Source organism: Polyodon spathula, chromosome 13 (genome assembly GCF_017654505.1).
Source record: "Polyodon spathula isolate WHYD16114869_AA chromosome 13, ASM1765450v1, whole genome shotgun sequence".
Taxonomy (NCBI): domain Eukaryota; kingdom Metazoa; phylum Chordata; class Actinopteri; order Acipenseriformes; family Polyodontidae; genus Polyodon; species Polyodon spathula.
In genome coordinates this window covers 2952879-2974617 of record NC_054546.1, presented here as the reverse complement: position 1 = coordinate 2974617, position 21739 = coordinate 2952879, and the positions used below count along the sequence as shown (strand labels likewise).

The following is a 21739-nucleotide window of genomic DNA, read 5'->3' as shown; positions in this document are numbered from 1 at the left end:
CGCCAGCTCCATCACGAAGGGCGCGAAAGCAATTCCACGATTGGTCTGCGTTTCACCCTCCCCTTTCTCGGAACCACCGCCTACGACTTCTCATTGGTTGTCCACTTGTCTCTCCCCGCCCCCCCCCCCCCCCCCCCCCCCCCCCCCCCCCCCCCCCCCCCCCCCCCCCCCCCCTCATCACAACAAGTCACGAGGGATGCTCAGTAGGCTGACTCCGCCTTTATGTAAATGGTTTTATTTTCTCGTTGGCTGCGGTGGAGGAACATATCCCCGCCTCCTCTCAGCTCGCCTCTGGGATTGGGAGGCTGGCCTGCCGCTCTGGATGTATCACGAGGAGCGCAAGTTCATACTGGGCTCGCGCTGCTCGCTTTTCTGTCAGAGGAGTTCCAGAGGAGTAGCGCGAGCGGACAGGTCTGATGCACGAGCCAGGCAACCGGCAGCAGAGATGAAGGCTGACGCCGATTGGCTGTGATTTTTAAAAGCCACTTCTTTTAAAAAATCTGTTGCCCAATATCAACATGGCAGAGCGCTCGGCTACAATGCCCACTTCAAAGATGGCGGCCTTCAGCCGGGTCCGAGTTCTGGCACTGGTTTTTTTCACAGTCAGCGGCTGTTTGGTGAGCTTGTCCAGCGGCGAGGAAGGGGCAGAAGAGACGGTTATCATAGGGCTGAGGCTGGAAGACTCGGACGACGTTTCATATATGGACGGCGGGTCTTTGCGGGTGAGCGAGAGGACCCAGGTCAAGCTGAGGGTTTATGGGCAAAATATCAACAACGAGACGTGGTCCAAAATCGCTTTCACCGAGCATGAAAGGACCAAAGTCATTAGCAATATCTATAGCACTGCTGGAGATAACAAAAGCAAAGAGGACACCTCCAGCTTTCATCCCTGTGGCATAAGGACCTCAGATATAAGAATTTTGCCCCACATAATCTTGAGTAGAAGGACCTCTGGGATTGTGGAGATTGAAATCAAACCTCTGCGGAAAACGGAAAAGAGCAAAGTGTACTACCTGTGCACTGCCATCCCCACACCTACAGCGGCCGGGGCTCCTGATCCATGGACTGAGACTACATGGGTCTACCATGATGGAGATGACACCAAAGTCGTGGTGGTGGAAGAAAGGAAATTCCTGCTGCCTTTTTGGTTGCAGGTCATATTCATTGGGCTGTTGCTCTGTCTGTCTGGTATGTTCAGTGGGTTGAACTTGGGTCTAATGGCCCTTGACCCGATGGAACTAAGGATTGTCCAGAACTGTGGCACTGAAAAGGAGAAGACCTATGCCAAAAAGATTGAGCCCGTCCGGAGTCAAGGGAATTACTTGCTTTGCTCGCTTCTTTTGGGGAATGTGTTGGTCAATACCACCTTGACCATTCTGCTGGACGACATTGCTGGGTCTGGATTGATTGCTGTCGTGGTGTCTACCATTGGGATTGTAATATTCGGGGAGATTGTGCCCCAGGCTATCTGTTCCAGGCACGGTTTGGCAGTAGGTGCCAATACCATATTTTTGACCAAATTTTTCATGCTGCTTACCTTCCCTGCATCATACCCGGTCAGCAGACTTTTAGATTGCGTCTTGGGGCAGGAGATTGGCACAGTGTACAACAGAGAGAAGCTTTTGGAGATGCTCCGGGTTACAGACCCCTACAATGACCTGGTCAAGGAAGAGCTGAACATCATCCAGGGAGCACTTGAGCTCAGGACAAAGACGGTGGAAGATGTGATGACACCTTTAAGAGATTGCTTTATGATCGCTGGCGATGCCATACTGGACTTTAATACCATGTCAGAGATTATGGAGAGTGGGTATACCCGGATCCCAGTCTTTGAAGGGGAAAGATCTAACATTGTGGACCTGCTGTTCGTGAAAGACCTGGCGTTTGTGGACCCAGACGACAGCACGCCACTGAAAACCATTACCAAATTCTACAGCCATCCCTTGCATTTTGTATTCAATGACACCAAGCTGGATACCATGCTGGAGGAGTTCAAAAAAGGTGGGACCGAACCGTTCATTATTTTATGTGTGATTTGTTTTTTAACTGAACTGTATGTGAAGGGTTCGCTCTTGCTCTTAATCAAGGGCAATGATGTTTTCGCTGTGTATGTCACTGCCTACGGGTTCGGAAAGGCACGTAGCCTGCGCACTTTCTCAGAGTGCAGAGTTCACAAAATGTAAGAAAAAATACAGGATTAAGCCTATTATTATTATTATTATTATTATTATTATTATTATTATTATTATTATTATTATTATTTCTTCATTAATTGATGGGTTGTATTTTTGTTGTTCTCTGCAAAAATATTGCTTAAATGACACACAACCAAAACGTTGTGTAAACCAAGATGCATTAGCAGTATCTATGTGACATGATCCAGATCAGCTTGTTACATTGCCTGCAGATGCCCGACGTGCATATATATAAAATGTGTGTGTGTGTGTGTGTGTGTGTGTTCTTTAAGACCTTAATTTACAATATTTTATACTATTTGTAGGTTTCACTGCTGTTGTAGTTTATTGTGGTTTCTGTACAATAAGTACAAAGCTCAGTAGATTCTTCAATATCACGTCTGTGGTTTACTGTAAACAGTACCTGTAACAATATGCCTCTACATTGGTGCATTTCCACTAACATACTGGCTACAGTAGCTGCAGTTCCCCTGCTTTCATGACCTGGGTAAGTATATTGTGTTCATAATGTCCTAGATACACGATGACAATAAATACAATCAATGCAGTTTGTGGTGTTTTTTTTTTCTCCATTTTCCATTGACTACACCTTTATGTAAAGTTTTTTTTTTTGTAGTAGTAGTAGTAGTAGTAATAATTCCCGTCCCATATATATATATATATATATATATATATATATATATATATATATATATATATATATATATATATATACTGTCCATTCATAGGATGAAGTACATTTAGAAAATGTTTGCATGGTGGTACCAAATATGGTTTATTTGAATTTAAAACTTAAATTTTGTTGGTGGGACATAATACTAATATATTATAATATATTAAAGAATAATATTATTGTTATCTCATTTATGTCACACACACACACACACATATACACATATTAATATATCATATATATATATTATATATATATATATCTATATATATATATATATATTATAGATATGTAATATAAATTTTACAACCCTGGGATACAGGGATTAGAACATGACTCCTCTCGGAGATCTAGCACTAATGCAATGTCTTCTTTGGCTGTTTGATATATTACAAATATTTACTAAAACAATGACAGATAGGCCAAAAATGACATTGCCCCCTTTGAGTGACCTATGATCTTGAAGATCAGTTACAGAATTGTTTTTGTTGGTTTAGTAAAAGGAATAAATGGTCCATCGAAATTTTATAAACTAGCTTTTTGTATAGATGTTGGTTGATCACTTAGCTGTTTGGTACAATAGAAAGATTTTTGTGTTTGTCAAACAGTGCTGGGGAACATGCTGTATTTATAATATTAAACAGATAAAAGTAGTCATTTTGAAAAGGCTTTGGATTAGAGGCTTATTCAATGTGGGAATTTTATCATACAGTAAAAGTTATCCAGTGTTTTCTTAAATATTGATTCCAAATCTGATACTCATTGCTGGTGTTTGCATATCTGACAGTCCACTCATCCAAATGTCATTAAACTTGATGTAAGCATTATTTAGCCTAAGTTAGTGAGAGTATCAGGTTCTGTAGATGCATGGACGTGTCTGTCCATCCGTTCATCAATCTGTCTCCATATTTGGAGACTTGCTTGTTAAGTTGTGGACCTCTCATTGCTAATTCTTATTTTATACTCTTCTGTACAAACTGTTATCATGGTCATCTCTTTCATCACATTGGCTCTAATTTTGAATTCAGCTATGGAGGCTTTTTGTTTTATCCATCAACATAGTGTTGTCGAATTAGTTGCATTAAATATTCAGTAATACTAAACAAACCTACTGCAAGGTCAATGTAGCTTTAATCAATCTTTCTTTGAGAATAAGAGCTGTTTTTATAGGGTTTTGGTCTTGTGGAAATGTTGGTGTTGCAACAGTTACAGAACTACCAGAGCAGACCTAATCCTGCGGGTTAAAGCTGGTTAAGTTTTGCATCACTGCCCAGTCTGATAAAAACAGCTTTTGCAGTGATTGTGGAGATAAGGCCTGGAATGTGATTGTTTGGATAATAAATAACAAGTCTTTCCCCAGGGTGGTCATTTTATAAAACACTTTATCAGTGGATTCTTTGCAGATCTGTTTACATCGTGTTACACTTTTTATAAAGTTTCAGAAGCAAAAGTATTACGTTTTGTTTCCTGTTTTATTCAAAGGAATCCCAACATTTTGATTGTATGTGTGGGGGCTGAAAGCACTCTATTTTGCTTTCTTTTTTTTTCACAGGATTTGAACCTTTTAAACATCCACCTTTTTTCTACACCTTGTTGAAGGGCATTCCACAGGTCAACACAACAAACCTGTGTGTATTTCGTTGAGAAATTCAAGTTTTGCAAAGTGCAGTGTTCACAATAGAATTAAATGATTGTGATGAAAGATACCACAAAGCAACAGAATATCGGTATGTACTTTCTGTCACAGCCTTACTGTGAATTTCCCCAAACTCATTGGGGATCGTCATTTGACCAAAAATGCATAGTCCCCTTATCGGGGTCGTAGGATCCCTTCTCAGTGACCACTGTGTTCCAATGATTGTCCTTCCCTTTTAAGCAGGTACCTTCAGCTCTCTGTGAGAACAGTACTGATACGTTCTCAATGCAGGCTGAACCAGCACACTGGGCACACATGAGGAGATCACATCACTTGGGGTCAGTGGAGCATGCAGTCCCTACCTATGAATCTCCTACACACCTTGCACTTTCCCTTTCTGGGCAGGGGTTTCTTTATACTAGAACCCTAGCTTGTTGCTAGCAAACCGTTTCCATTTAACAGAGAAGGGTTCTACATCAGAGCAATTTGCAGCACACCACTGTGAGGTGGCTGATGTTTGGTTGACTAGCAGCTGGTTTACTCGGGTGTAGACCTAGAGAAGCATGTTCTGCACTTGGCAATTGCATTTCTATTTGTATTGTGCTTGCACCACAAAGTGCATTGGAATTGATCAAACGACTTGAGTGTGAGGTTCAGGACTTTGGACAGAGCATGGGGTTAACAAGCAAGATGTTGGATTACCCAGTTTTTAATACTTTTAGGGTTGTTTTTTTTTTGGGGGGGGGGGGGGGTAGATCTTCAAGAATTGATCACAGAACTGGACCATTAGAAAAGCCTATAGGTTCATGCTTGCAGAATAATTGCTGAAATCAGGAGAGTAGATCATTTATCTTTGGGTGCAGTGAATGCTGTCTTAATTCAGGATGTCCTTGAGGAATATTATTGCCTAACCCAACAAAATCCTTTGATGTGACACCTACAGTAAAACATGTAAAATAAAAACCCTTGTTACCTTATATAAGTTCAGCCCTAGGGACCCAGAATCCTTATAAAAATGTGTTATGGACAGTTAAACAAGACAAAAAAGGTCCAAGAGTTGAAATGGTTAGTGCTACTTTGACCCTGCAGCATAAGGTTTTAGATCGTGTTAAACACACTGTACCGTACATTGGAACATCGCATTGCTTTCAGCTGTTCTTCTGAACTTCTTAAACTCAAACAACTGGTGACCTGCAGGGTGAAAATCTGACAATTACTGAACCGTGTGGTGTCAGGAAAGCATGACATTCATGGGTGTAATCTGACAAGCACTGAAATGACAGGGTGCAAGTGACTTTAACAGCAATGTGAAAACTGTTGACTTGCAGCAAACCAAAAAAACATGGCACATTGTGAGCTGATTCTTAATGTTACCATAAACCAAATCCATGTGTTCTTGAATAGTAAATTGTGCAGTTTACCATGCTTTTCACATTTAACTAATTTACTGTGCTTTGTGAAATGCACACCATTCTTCCTCCATATGGCGTTTGAAAAGTAATGGGCTCAGTGTCTAGCTGTATATTGAGTTTGCAAAGCCGTTCTATGGTATCTGGGGTTGCCAGATGGATTCTGTTTCTAACTCCTTCAAAAGCTTGTGTTGGGCAGTGATCTGTGATGTGTGATGGATTGCACTTCACCGCAGTCACAATTAGGAGACTCCTTGCCACTTGTAAGCAAAAGAAATACTGCTGGAAGCTACATATAGAATTGTGTATTCTTACAGAAGTTAATGTGTGCAGTAAGGGTCTTACTTTTCTTATCTGTTTTATTTTATTTTTTTATAGTCCTGGTCTGGGATTTATTCATTGACAACCTCAGTGAGCAAGTACTGCCTAAAAGTGCTGACTATGCTCGGGGTGCTAGCAGGTGAATACAGTATTTCTGTTAATTGGGGCTATAATTCTTCAGTCAGGGGAGGCTGCTGCTTAAAGAATGCCCTCTTTCTTCAGTGTGCTCCATAGTGGCTCCACTTGTTAAAGCAGTGAGTGAGCTGCTGCTGCTGCTTCTGCCAGTTGAATCTGGTTTAAACAATGCTGTTGACTTTGTTTATTGACCCTCACATAGGAAGTATCCCTGATAAGGAGAGATTATTTCTCATATATGAGAAATAATCTCTCTTTATCAGGGATCATTTTCTACTTAAATGTTAATGGTGTTTGGGGCACTGCACTGTAAGAGCTGAATGAATGCTATTTAAGTCAAGTTAAACCCACAGGGTCTTGACTGGGCAGCATTCAAGGAAATCCTGATGAGCATTCAAGGAAAAACTGATGTTGCCAGGGTAGAAATGATACATTACCAACAGAGCTTTGCCATTGAAGTACGCATGGCATGCGAGTCTGCTTTGCAATTTCCGGACCAATTTGAATGAATGTAAATGTGTTATTTTTTGCTTTAAATGTACACCAGGTAACACCTTCTACAGTATGTGAAGCAAAGGTCCTGTTTTGAAATGTTCTTTTATTAGTTTGTATAGTTACGTGACCAGATCATCCTTGAAAGGAGATGAGTAATCTCAATTTAGTTTTTTTTTACCTGGATTAGATCAAACTGAGTCGCCTGATCAAGTCCATTGTAAAACTTTTATGAGTGAGACATGCCTGTCTTTCTAAGTGCTGGAGCTCAGATTGCACTGTGCAAAGTTGTAAAATGTAGTAGTGTGAATGTAAGTGTGATAGATTTTGTCAGTAAAGGTACAGTAATATACATTATGTTTGTGTACTATTAGAAAAGCATACTCCCCTTTTTAAGGTTTTTTGAGAAAGAAAAAAGGTTACTCGAGAGCATCAAGAAGGCGTGGTTGTGTTTGAAATTGTTATTGAAGGTCAATTATAAATGAATCACGTGATCATATGCATGTACAATTGTCTGTTTTCATTTACTGAAACAAAGGTTAGCATGAATTTTTAGGGATGTTCACATATCCTTTTACGCCAGTGTCATTTGCACTTTTTTTGTTTTCAGAAATAAACACCCAGAATTAAATTTCTGAGTTGATTATTTCAAATTCTCTGCGTTTCTCTTCTCTTGGAGAATACTGTGCTGATGGAGTAAGTCTTTGTGAGTGTTTTCCTTTGACTCTTTTGTTAAGGGCCTGTATTTTTTGATTGAGTCCAGCAAAATAGCAAAAACAGTTGGGGCACTGCACTAACTGAATGGTACCCATGTAAAGCAATTTCAGATTAATATTTTGGGATACTGGGTTATACAGTACATGAGCAGATGCCTCTTTTTTCTGTATCTTGATAAATATTCAACCAAATGTGATACTTGATAATGTGATTCTTTAGCACATGCTCTTGAGGGGTTGCATTAGCTCAATATTCTGATTGTTTAAATCACATATCTGATGATACGGTACTGTGTATGGACATTTGATATCCACCTTACTGTGAATGTAGGTGACTGAGTTGTGTGTGTGTGTGTGTGTGTGTGTGTGTTTTTTTTTTTTTAATGAAGGCTGGCTGCATCTTGGGAAATTAGAGATAGTCAACTGACACTTCTTTCCCCTGATTGTTATCGCTTTGTTATTTATGAGATTTAATAATTGATTTGTTTTTCACTGCATATTCAGAGTGTGTGTTTTTTTTTTGGTTCTTGCACCAGTGCAAAGTTTAACGCAATTGTTCCATATTGAGAAAAACAGTAATGTTTAGAAACTATCAAAAGTTACTGAACTAACACGAAATCACTCTGTGCAACTACTGCAGGAGCAGAAACTTAAAGTTGCAAGTTGCTGGTTGTATAAAATGAACGTTGTTGAGAGACATACCCCATGGCAGCAAGGCCTTCATCATTGGAGAAATCTGGTTTACCAGCTGCTGGCCTATAAGTGTAGAAGAACAAGAAAAACATGGAGAAGATGATGTGTACTTAAGATAAAAATCTGCACTTTTAACTTCTGAAACGTTTTACACTTTTCTGACACCCTCTTTGATTACTAGAAGCTGGATCTAAAAATGTTGGTTTGTTAAGATTACTTTTTTTAAAACTATATATACTCTTGGGTACAATTTGAAATTTTAGATGAAATAATTTATCCAGATTTATCCAGCAGTGATTTAGATACTATAATACCATCATTTTATCTACTATATTAGCTGGTAGTACAAGAACAGAGATATATGTCCTCCAGTGGCCTATAGGGTGACAGTTCTGTTTATATTCTGTTTCCAAATGTGACCGAAGAGAAATTAGGGTACTGTGTACCCAAAAGACTAATGTGGATATAAAAAAAGTAATGGTATATTTTGGTTGGCCCAACTAACTGGCACATAAGCCTAGAGGTCTTTATAAAGTGATCATGAGAAAAGCATGCCTTATAAGGGAGTAACCTGATGATGCATCAGCCTTAGCCTAACACCTGTGCTGGCTTCACTGCACTGGCTAGTTTAGAGTTGATTTTAAAATTTTACTTCTGACTTACAAAGCATTTAAAGGTATGGCACCAGTTTATATAAAGGAGCTTCTAGTCACATATCTTCTTGTGATTTAAGACTCCCACAGGTGTACACAAAAAGGAAAGGAGAGCGAGCTTTTAGTCGCTGCACTCACAGATTGTGGAATGCACTGCCGCCTCCTAGCAGAAATGCAATATCAGTTGATGACTAAGTCAAAATTGAAAACTTACTTTTTTAAATTGGCTTTTTTTTTTAATACTGAATAAACTGTTTTTCTGTAATCTCTATGCAAATGTTTTATATTTTGATTTTTTTCTTCTGTTTTTTATATTGTCTTTATTAAACCAAATTCTAAACTGTTTTTCTTTAATTTCTATACACATGAATTGTATTTTGTTTTTCATTTGTTCTCCTGTACAGCGTTTTGATATGCTTTTTGTATGAAAGGAGCTATATAAATTAAGTATTGATTGATGATGTGTCTGTCCATGCAAACCAGCATACCTTTTACTGTATATCTTTGTATTTAGTGGATGTAGGTTATACAGTATCTAGTTTTTATGATACTGATACCTCAAAGTTTTGTATTTACAACCACTGTATGGTGGTGGTTCTTTGTTACTAACATATGTTTTCTTTAATATACATGATGATGTATACAAATGTGATTTCTATTATTGTAGAACTACCAGAATATTACATGCAGCAGAGCCTCATTGCACTGTATTCCAGCTGCATTCATGTGATAAATAAAAATGCAGAAACTCCATGTGATGCATTAGTAGGAAACCCTCAGGCTGCTGGGTGTGAAACTAGCCCCATCGGCCCCTGAGCAATCTGAAACTATCTCTTGTGACACCTGCAAACAAGCCTGATTAAACCATCTGGAGATTCTGGGCACAACTAATTCTACGGCATCGAGATAAATTTACAGAATCCTATCTCCTGTGACTGATGACTGCAGCACAGTGTTTTCTAATAGCCTTCTGTATACAGCTGTATTGACAACCTGAGACTGCAGGAACTGAGAGGGGAAAACCTGTCGATTTAAATGTTAAAGATAGACATGTATTCATTTGAGTCCCAAGATTACTTATTTTAAAATGAAAACCTCCAGATTTCTTTTCTTTCTGTTGAAATCTAGTAGAACTATCACTCAATAATAAAAGCAGTGTTTATTTAAAAGTCATGTATATGGCTCTTCTGCTTTGAGCTGCTGTGTGGCCCCAGCCTGCCCATTCTGCAGTGAGTAACAATGCAGGGATCACTTCATTGATAAAATGGAAATGTAGGCTCTGGACCGAATGGTGACTGTACCTGAATCAGAATTTCAATTTAATTAAATATACTTTTCATTTAAATTTTCTGGGAAACAGTTTATAGTAAGTGTCAGTTCTGATGAATAAGAGTATATATATATATATATAGCTAAATTTTAGCCTACTGTAAGCATGTGCCTTTCGATGAATTGATTCTTATTTCAGTAGGAAAAATGTATACTTTAAATAGGAAATAGCAATATTTTAATTGTATGTATTTGTGTACATTTCACTTGCTTATTGTAATTGGTTCTGATATGATAATTCATACATATTTTGACTGTTTTATACTGAGAAAAATAAAAAGTATACAATTTAAAAAGCATGATCTCTTCTTACAGTAAGTAATTAATAGGACTGTATAAAAAAGTTTCTGATCTTGATGTTTTTGAAGCTTCTTTACTGTATTTAATAATAGTTTTCAGAACGTGTTAATTACAGACCTCACACTTGGAATTTCTAAATTTCACAACGGTGTTAATGGACTTTGCACAGATTAGAAAGCAAATGGAAAGTGTGAGCCAGGCTTGTGCACATTCATAAAGCCTGTCTGATCTGGCATTATCGGTGTTCCATATTTGCAGTACCCAACACCTCAAATCTAAAGCTGTGGAGCACGGAGAAAGGAACAGGAAATGCATGCAATATGGGGGAAAAAAAGTACTGCTATTCTCAACTCTAATCACAATGGGCTAGATTCGCAAAGCTATTTAATCTAAATTGTTTTAAATAAAACATTGTCGGATAGTAAAGACGCATCCAATAAAGTTACCTATATATGTATATTAGAGTAAAGCACTTTGAGAATCTGCTGTATCCCTGTGTGCACCCTGTCCAGATTGATTGGAGATCACCTGGTCTCTTTTCTAAAAGGCTGCAATGGACACTCTTGGTAGTGAATGTTAAGTTGTTGCAGACCTGTTTACAACATCACTACAGTTAACTGTGTATGCAACAAAGGACTACAGTATTAGAGTTGACCTTATGTGTTATTATGCAGATCCTGCAAAGCACTGTAATTAAGCGTTGAGTGGCAGGTCTGAGGTTGTCAATGCTACTGCTGCTGTTCATCCAATAAGATCTGAACTGTTTCTAATTTAAAACTTGATTCAAAGTGTAGTGTTGTACTTGCCGTATCGTTTGAAATGTACATTGTTAACTTAAAGGTGCAGTTCTGTTTTGCTGTTATTTAGTTTTAAATAAGTAATAAAACAAAAGTATTAGACTCAATATATTATTATTATTATTATTATTATTATTATTATTATTATTATTATTATTATTATTATAAGTCTGGGCTGTTTTTGTATTTTAATGTCTAGTACTGAAACAGCAACTGAAGCCAAATCCTATTAATTCCAGGGGCTTGTGACCTATAGCCTTCTTAAGCTGAGCGGTATACAACAAAAATGTTAGATCTCTACCTCTAATTGAAAGCTCTCCGCATTAATGAGGGGGCTAGTGGAGGACCAACCAAGACAAATGAACTTGGTGCTGTGCAAGATTTACAGAGCTGGCTGTTTTTTACATGCAGTAGATGCCTTGGAATGTTTTTGATCTTTTTGAGTACCAGTACACTGAATTTTGATAACACAGTGAATATTCTGTGTAGACCTCTTGTATGATATAGTGTAGAATTGTTTTGGTGAACGTATCCTGAGATTCTGTGGTGTGATTATTTAAAATAAATAAATAGATAAATCTACACAGTATCCAGTCAGTATTTTGTGAGGGGTGGGTTCAGCAAGGTTACATTTACAGAACATGATGCTCACAGCTGGATTAGCTCGCCCACATAAACATTAAAAATAAAGGATGGATTGGTACAATCAACTGCAACAATTTTTGTAAAGTAAATTGAGGTTGAGACCAATCCACAGCCTGTGCTTGCTGTACCGTATCAAAACCCTTGCACGCCAGTTGGTATTTTGAAATCGCATGATCAACACAGTATTCCCATAGTGGTCAGAAGTTCAGGTTAACTAGCAAAGAGTACTGAAGTAAAGTCAAACCATTAGTCAGGGTTTAGCTGAGTGAAAGCGAAGAAGGATTGTTTATATATTGTTCAAGATAAAGAGAGTAGGCTTGTGTTTAGGGTCCTCCTTAACAAAATGGGGAGCCTTCCGCGCTGATCGTGTCAGGTAGTCTGTCTCTCTGTTGGTCTCTACTGGTGAACACAAAAACTACCTTCATCAATCTTCACCAAACGTTTACCCTACATTCCTAGCTCCACTTTATATTATAAAGGGGGCAGTGGTTAAAGTCCAGGGTTGTAACCAGAAGGTTACCAGTTCAAATCCCGCCACTGACTCGCTGTGTGACCGTGAGCAAGTCACTTCATGTGCTCCATCCTGCGGATGAGATGTTAAATCAGTGTCCTATTGTAAGTGACTCTGCATGTAATGCACAGTTCACAGCCTACCTCTGTAAAGTGCTTTGTGATGGTGGTCCACTATGAAAGGCGCTATATAAAAATAAAGATATTATTATAACCCACTACATTACTGTAGGCGCAGCATACAGTGTAGATGATAAGCTATGTAACGTAACCAGTTATATTTTTATTGACTGTGACATTGCAGTGAACAACAGAATAGATATACAGTATGTAACCACTGTATGGTTATTGCTGATTTTACAAAGGTAGTCCATAAAACTGTAAATTAAAACTAAAAGTAACCCCTTGTTGCTATTATAGGAAAACAAGGCTAGACAAATATTGATCATTTACAACAAATTGGGGTTTATGAAAAAAACATAGATCTGCTAGTTAAAGTACAATAACAGAACCGGAATCATATTTTGATAAAGCATTCGAGTGAAGCAGATAGGATAGATAGACAGCGTTTGGATATACCACAGTTCACAGTTTAAAGATGATTTTTGATGTGAAAAGGAAATTCTCCAGATCTGGTGTTTTTCTAAGCAAATGCACATCAGGAAAATACTGTACTTCTTTAATGTAATTTGGTTTTATCATTTATGTAGTGTACAGTACACACAGTACCCTATGCATGCAGGAGAGCTTTAGGGTTTGTACAGCTTCACATAACTGCACACAAGAAGTATTGTGTTGCGCTATCCCCTCATTTAATATCATAACCAGTTTGTAACTCTTTGTAAGCCTAGAATGACTCAAGTAGCTACTGTGTGAGAGTATTCCTTCCATCCCAGAATTGACTTTACATAAGGGATCTGTCATGCAGTGGAGTAGGTGTGATCGACAGAATGCCAGACAGAGATTGTCTTACAGCACCCTTTAAACCTACTGTAAGAGAAGAAATACAAAAGTTTATCTTTCTCCCCTTCAGTTTCCCACTCCAGTGCTTTCAGGTAGTGCAGAAAACTTTCAAACCTTGTGACACCTCTGTGTTGTGTTTGCCCTTTTTTATATACTTAACACATTCTTCCTCAACTAGCACTGTAACTTGACACATTGAATTAATGTACATCTGCATTGCAACTCTTCTAAGTGTTATAAACTGGACCTTCTGGTCCTAAACATCAGTCACAAAACAGGAGCCTTCAATTTAACAGTGAATACTGGAGGGCCACTATTGCCATCCAGGACAGCTGTGATCCAGTGTGACACAAATGGATTTACTGCATGTCTGTAAAATACTGTAAGAGATTTCAATTGAGAAATTCTGTGATTTTTCACCAAGTACTGTAGTATGCAGAATTATTAGGTAAGAAGATCCCCCCCCCCCCCCCACCCCTCCCATTTTGTACTTTTCTTCCTACATTCAAAAACCTTAGATCTATTTTTCATTCATTCAAATTGTACGGTGACCCAACTTGGGGAACGGGCACAAGTTTACAAATGCTTGTAAGCAATTGTGTAGCAGACGAGGAGCTTGTCACAAACTTTGTCGCAGAACTTCGCAGTGACTCTGAGCAAAACTTGACTAATCTCTTAAACGTGATACGAAGGACATGTTCTGCTGTTGTACCAATTGAATGCTAGGTAAACAAGACAGTTTTGTAGTTTGAGGCCTTTTGAATAATGCAGATTTTATAAATAGATAGAAAATACAGAATTGCAATAAACTGACAAAAATATTATCCAGCTAACCCCAGTTTACAGCTTTCGTTGAATATTTTGTTAAAACTGATGGAGATAAATATGATTTTGCTACCATGATACTAGACTGTTGCTTATATACGTATACACTGGTGTGCTAAAGTCTTAGACATGTTGCATTTTTCTACTCTGATGCATTATGAGCATCACAAATTTACTCAAAGCCTCCAGTAGTGTTTTCTACTATTATAACAACCTTGACTTGCACAAGTGTCATTGTCCATCAAATCAACAGTACGAAGGTCACTCTTGAAATCAGGACTTGTGTTGCAGTAAGAATACCTCTGTTAAGAAAGGAGAACAAGACAAAAAGGCTAAAATATGCACAATAACACAGAAAGTGTTAGTGGACTGTTGATGGATGGACAGCGACACCTGTACCTTCTGCCAGCTCTGTTGTCAATTCAAAGCTTGTCTTCTTTCTATTCCTTAAGGCTATTATCTTCAAGTATTGCTCATCCTTGTTAGACAGCTTTTTGGGTCTTCCAGTCCTGGGTTTGTCAATTACAGATGATGTTTCTCTGTACATGTTGATTGTGCTTCAGATACCACTCCTTGAAAATCAAGTGATGCAAGCTATTTCACGCAATGTGTTTCCTTCTATATGCAAGTCAAGGTTGTTATAATAGTAAAAAACATTAGTCGAGGCTTTGAGTAAATTGTTGATGTTCATAATGCATCAGAGTAGAAAAATGCAACATGTCTAAGACTTTTGCACATCAAGTGTGTCTGTATGTGTGTGTATATATAGATAGATTAGATAGATAGATAGATAGATAGATAGATAGATAGATAGATAGATAGATAGATAGATAAAACTTGAAAATAGTTACAAAATAAGCACCAAAAAATGAAATTATCGGTACCGTAATAAAAACAGAACCTCAAACTAAAATTCTTCTGACTAAAAATGGGTTAAAGCATTATTAGTAGTAAGGACCAGAAATGTGTGTAATTCCTGGCAAATAGTCTCACTAGAGGAAGACCTGTTAGTGTAGTGCTAATTGCATTATAATTACAGTATAAACCTACACTGAAGTTCTCTTCATGAGGTGTACTTTCAGAGAATTACATAAAGCTCGAAATGTAAACACGCAGACAATTGATGCAATTATAAACTAATATTTAGTTTTATGATACTTTGTAAAAATCTAATCATAGCTTGTGTTTATCTGCACAATAGGAGCTTTACAATTGATTTGGGCATTGTTAGGCATTGCTCAGTGTAGAGGCAATGTAAGGAAAGGATCTTTGTCCTAAATGTGTGACTTTGGGATTGTAAGTTATATTTGTTGGATCAATCAGGTACTGCAGGTGGTACAGTCCATACTACTTTTCCTTTGTGTTAAGTATGCCTTATTTAGACAGTATGACTAGGGTATTAATTATTATTACTATGTACTGTAGTGCTGGCGATAAGCCTAATAATATTGTAACATACAAATTTCATGCAATGGGAAAAAAGTGGAGCTGTTATGCTACACCCATAGCTCCCAGTTCAGCAATTCTGTAAAGGCACATAGAGGATGTGATCTCTTCAAACCAGTTTAAATTGAATTGCCCTAGAGGGTTAAGGGATAGCTCATTGCTGGGCTATTTGCTCTGACCAGCAACATTCCCACAGCTTAATAAAGGCCTGAGAGCTTTTCTTTTGGTACTTAGCTCATTGTGGCTTTAAGGCTTTGAGCCATGGCTAATTGTTTTCATCAGGGTATTAATTATGATTCGCAAAGCTGTAAACAGCTAGAGTCAAGAATGTGCAGGTTTGCAGGTATTAATTTGCATTGTTCAGCCTGACTCCAGAACCACAGTGCCCTCATTGTTATTGCAAAGTACGGTACTGTATTTGAACAAACAAATAGGTCTAATTGCTGTTTGGTTCACTGGTTAATAAACTGATCCACAGTGTAGTGTGTTGGTGTGTTTTAGTAAATCAGAGGGTTGGGAGTGTGAATTCCTGGCCAGGTCTTGATTAAGTGTGAATGGAATCCGCACACTCCAGATTCATTTACTTGAATAAACTGTCTGCTGGCCAGGAGAGAACTTTGCCACTTGGGAAATGGAATTACTAACATTTTAGCAGCGTGGTATTTAGTGGTGTGCCTAGCCTGGTTTAAAGTTGAAATCATATTCAGAGTTTTTATATCAAACAAATACATTGCCAAACACAAACAGATAAAAAAAAAAAAGAGATTCATCGCTCAGCAGTCACACTTATCCACAAGCGAACTCGTATTCGTTACACAGTCCCATTTATCCCGTTTGAACAGGCTCACTGCACTATGTAACTACCAAAAAACAGAAAAAACACATCTGTCTTACTCATCATGTTTCTGGATCTCTTGTGGGATAATTCCAGCAACAATTTGCATTCTTGACCATTATGATATTAGTTTTTTAATAAATCATGGATAAAATAGTGGGTTTATTTTAAGAACGTGTTGTTTAAAATGAAATTGCTAACTTTTATGAACATATGACGCTAAATATTTATTACAGGGTGCAATTTATTACAGTGTAGAAATGAAATACTGTATTAATGTTCCATGATTTGTAAACCTTAGAAAACTAATGAGAAACAACAGAACAGGATATCTGAAGGATGACATTATCCACCAGCAGTAAGTATGTTCATGCTGGTTTCGTAGCATTTGTGGTGTGATTTCCTTTCACAGAAGATCATGTGAACTGTTCTCCTAGAGAAACAATCTTGGATAAGCAGGGTCTGTAGTTTCTATTCCATGCATTAGAAGGTATAGAGCAGAACGTATTGAGCCTATAGTTCATTATTATGGAAACATCAAAACAATAAAATTGGTGTATTCCACAACCATTAAATGGTTGTAAAATAATATTTGCCATTTGCTGTTTTATAATTATAAAACATTACTGGGAACCTATTTTCTATTTGTATTTCAAATGGATGTGTGACCCAAAATAGTTTCCTTTTACTGTTTGGCCCTTCCCTGGAGTTAATGCTATGATGAGGTTCCTTTTGTCAGTGCTTTGCATGTTGGTCATTAATAAAGAATGCTAAAGCAAAGTGTAGCAGATATTGTTTTTATTGGAAATTGTACCATTGTTTTTTTTTTTCTTCCTTTAAATCCAATCGATTAAAAAAAATAAATATACTCAAATAATTTAATTCACTGAGATCTCTATGAGACTATGCCCCTCTCTGTTTTGATACCCTGATTTGTAATCTGATTGTAGAGTTTGCATTTGTATCTTAAAACAACATCTTACTACTTGTTTTAATATGCGATTTTCAAATAAATTATCATACTGTGATAAGACCATATGAACTAGATAATCATTACTTGAGGATATGCAATGTTAAGGATCTGAAGTATCAAAAGACTAAATGCCCTAAAGAGAAGGATCAGTATTTGAAAGGGTCATGATAGCGAGTGTGTTATGCACAATGAATCAATCGTATGCACAGTGAATCTAACCCTGAAACAGGCGCAGTAGTGAGCGGTGTCAACGCTGCACAAGGAGTGGAGTAGGATGGATTTTCATTACTTCACTGTCTTTATCTTGTTTGCTTTGAAAATGCTGTGGGAGAAATTCCTAGGGGTGGCAGGCTATAGTATGCTCCACTAACACTAACGGTCTGCATTTTGCTGGCCCAATTTAAAGATGTGTGCACAATTAGCTTTTTTACATATTTTCTTAACAAAAAATAAATAGGAACAGATGGCGAATTACAAGTTTAGCCAAGCTTTCGGTTATCTTGTCATTGTTTCCATGTTTCTTAGAGCCACGATTTGCCGTTCATGCAGAGTGATAAGCTTCAAGGACAAATGCACTACTCACCATCTGGCTTTTCAATTAAAATATAAAAAAAGAAAGAATACATTTTCACTTGGCTTGGGGTTTATTGAATTTATCTGACTTGTCAGGTCTAAATACTGCTGACGTTTTAAATAATTAAAATATATGCAAAAATACAAATAGATTCACATGACCGTACTAGATGTTTCATAACCTTGTGGTATGCAAAGAGTCATATGTTAATGATTTAAACTGTGGTGTTTAAGTAATTCATAGATTGCATTGTGTGTTGGTCATTAAAAAAACAAGTACTACAGTAGCTCCCCTTAGTTTACTGTACCATCAAGTTGCTGTAGAAGGTTGTGTTAAAACCAAAGTCATTTTAAGTTATTTGAAATCATAGCATTCTCTCTCTGCAGTACTACAGTATAGAGTGTGTTTTTTTGACAGGCAACGTGCAAAATACTATAATTCAAACCGGAAAAGTTAGTTGAAAGTTTGCTCTTTTGTAACAAACTTAAAAGTGAAGCACATTTTGAGATACTAAAGCTTTGTATATTCAATGACAGACATTTGACTATACTTGGTCTTTTTCAATGTCTTCACTGAACACATTCCTCCGTGTGAAATGCGTTTCATCAGACTCCTAACCCATTTAGCCAATGCTGTAGAGGGCATTTTATCCAACATGTTTAAATTCTGGTCTATACATGGGTTTCGCTGCAGTATGCATGTGGCCTGTTTGAACTGCAGGGACCTGTATTATGTTAAATACATGCTGTAGACTGAGGGAGAGAGAAAGGATCTTTGCTCAGTGATCTGCACATAGCAAACACCAGTTCAGTCATATACTGTGCTGTAGCTGTCTTAACAAAAACTAAAAATGCCCATAAGGTGCAGTGCAGCGTACAGTTTAACAAAATACTGAACAATGCACAGAATAAAAATCAATCAATACGGCATAACAAAAGGGTATCATCCACTAGATTTCCTACCTAGCGTAAGCTTTTAACATCATGCTGTATGATTCCTCTGTGCTGCTGAACCCTTGTCCTCAGTGGGAAGCCCAGTGTATGTGTTGTATTGTGTTTAGTAGTGTTTGCTCCAGGGGTTATCAGAGGAGTACAGACTTTTCAGAGAGCTCTATTGTTTCCTCTCGCTCCTGATAAAACTCTGATTTACTAGCAGTGAATATTCACAGACTTGACCAACACGAGGCTGCATGACCTGTCACCACAGGGCTTACTCTGTTTTTATAGATATTGATCTATTGTGTTTAGAAAAAAAAAAGTTTGGTGTAGATTCCTTATGGAGATTTGAAGCCAACTGCAGTACTGAATTGGCTTCTCTGTTGTTAATTGTTGTTGTTGCATTGTTACCAAAAATAGCTGATACACTGCTTATCACAGTGTTTAAAATGCATACCTGCTTATTGAAGCATAAACATTAAAGTACTATATATTTTATATTGTTTTGTTTGTGGTTATGTTAAGCACATTGCTATTTAAAATCTTCTACCAGACATTTCAGGACCACAAGAATGTAGTGTACAACTCCTGAAGGTCACATGAAGTAAATTCACTGTGACAAGTGACGAACAGATGGACAAGAAAACGGCTACAGCAGGTCTGCAGTTAAATGCAAACAACATTGTTTTTAAAATCTGTGCAAACACATTCATCTGCTGCTTTGTATTCTGTTTCTAGATTGCATTTGTATCTTCAAACAACATCCCACTTTGTTAAATGCAGTACACTGCTATACAATAAAATGCAACTATTGATCTTTTACATTTCCCTGTTACAGTAATTAAAAGGATAACAATATGATTAAGGCCTATATATACCAAAAATAAGTAACTTTGAGTCTGAATTAATAAAGGAAATCCTGTAAAGGTATAGCAGTACACTGATAACACTGTGTCACAATTTTTTTTTTTTTTTTTGTTCCTGGGTAGTAAGTGTTATTTCCTAATTGCTTATGCCTCAAAAGTATAGAAAATGGCTATTATTCCCCACAAACTTTGCTTTTATGACCAGGACAGTGATATTTCAAAATATTACTATTTCCAATGGGAAAACGGGCAAATGTGTGTCTTTTCGTTCACATAAAGTCAGAAAAAAACAACATATGAATCCAAATTAACATGTATTTATACTAAAGTAATACAAAAATGACTACAAAAGATTTAGAAGTGAGTAGTTTTCCGAGATTTACGATTATACTGTAAATGCTGACTTTATGTGAACGAAAAGACACACATTTGCCCGTTTTCCCATTGGAAATAGTAATATTTCAAAATATCACTGTCCTGGTCACAAAAGCAAAGTTTGTGGGGAATAATAGCTGTTTTCTATACTTTTGAGGCATAAGCAATTAGGAAATAACACTTACTACCCAGGAACAAAAATTGTGTTACATATTGTAATGAGTCCAGAAAATTACTACTTTTTGTGATATAATATTGTTTGTTCTCAACTGGATTAAAATGAAGTTAAATTAGATCTCTACTGTACATGCCTATTAGATGGGAGGTACAGTATAGTATACCCATAAGTAAATTGGAGTGGATTGAACGAACGAGATGCGATAAAATACTGCAAACCCATCTCATAATATAGCAAAATCAGTATTGCAGAAATAACTGAAAATACATCATTTGCAATCCAATTCTGAGCCTTTTATAGTTCTGTCTTTGCCAAGGTATTTTGAGAGCAGCTGCAACTGAAAAACATTGGCTGATATTCTTAGCAAAGCTGTTCATGAATACGCTGATCTCATGCTGGAGTAGTTACTCTGGGACAGCTTTCTTCCTGTTGAATTTTGTAAAAAAAAAAAAAATAATAATAATAATTAAAAATCCACTTGAGACTTTGCCACTTATCAACAGCATAGATGGTCTTAAATACACCACGCTATCATTCAGATCACAATGTCATGTGCATACAGCAAGTGTTCCCTTATATTGTATTGTGTGTTACAGTTTGTTACTTTTGCTGGCCAGAATAGAACTGTGTAAATATTACAATCAGGGTGATAATTCCGCTACACAAATTCTGTTCTGCGAGGGGATTGCTTGTCTTGCACCACTACTTGTATAGTTAATATGTTGAGTACAGTAAGGGTTAATGTGCTCAGTTCAGTCAGGGTTAATATGTTGAGTACAGCAAGGGTCAGGGTTAATATGTTCAGTGCAGTAAGGGTTAGGGTTAATGTGTTCAGTACAGTAAGGGTTAGGGTTAATGTGTTCAGTACAGTAAGGGTTAGGGTTAAAATGTTCAGTAGAGTAAGGGTTAGGGTTAATGTATCTAGTACAGTAAGGATCAGGGTTAATATGCTCAGTACAGTAAGGGTTACTGCTTTTTAAATGGAGTACCTGCTATTTTAGTGAAAAGTTAGGTTTGAATTGCCCCTTGCTGCAGTACTCGCTAGCATTAATCTCTGTGGTAGGAAAGAATGTGTATAGATTTTTTATTTGTGTTTGTAATGTCTCTTTATTGTAAAGCAAACTGTAAATATGTTGAGGAGAGCACTCAAAAACTCTAATGCACACTTCATTAACTTCCCCTGTAAAGCTGTGCTTTACAAACAGCAACTACAGTATACTAATGCAGTCCTCTTTTATAGACTGCAAAGTTTTATGATTTTCAGA

General features: G+C 37.3%; 1 protein-coding gene across 2 annotated transcripts in view; it reads left to right on the top strand.

Moving 5' to 3' along the window:
- The first annotated feature begins 315 nt into the window (after window positions 1–315).
- Window positions 316–21739, top strand: part of LOC121325128 (metal transporter CNNM2-like) — a 43000-nt gene continuing 21576 nt past the window's right edge. Inside the window, exon 1 of one of the 2 annotated variants that reach the window (XM_041267421.1) lies at window positions 316–2001. In XM_041267421.1, coding sequence (XP_041123355.1) covers window positions 519–2001 — 1483 coding nt within the window. In that variant the 5' untranslated portion in view covers window positions 316–518. The remainder of the gene's footprint in view (window positions 2002–21739) is intronic. The other variant, XM_041267420.1, reaches the window with a different exon arrangement.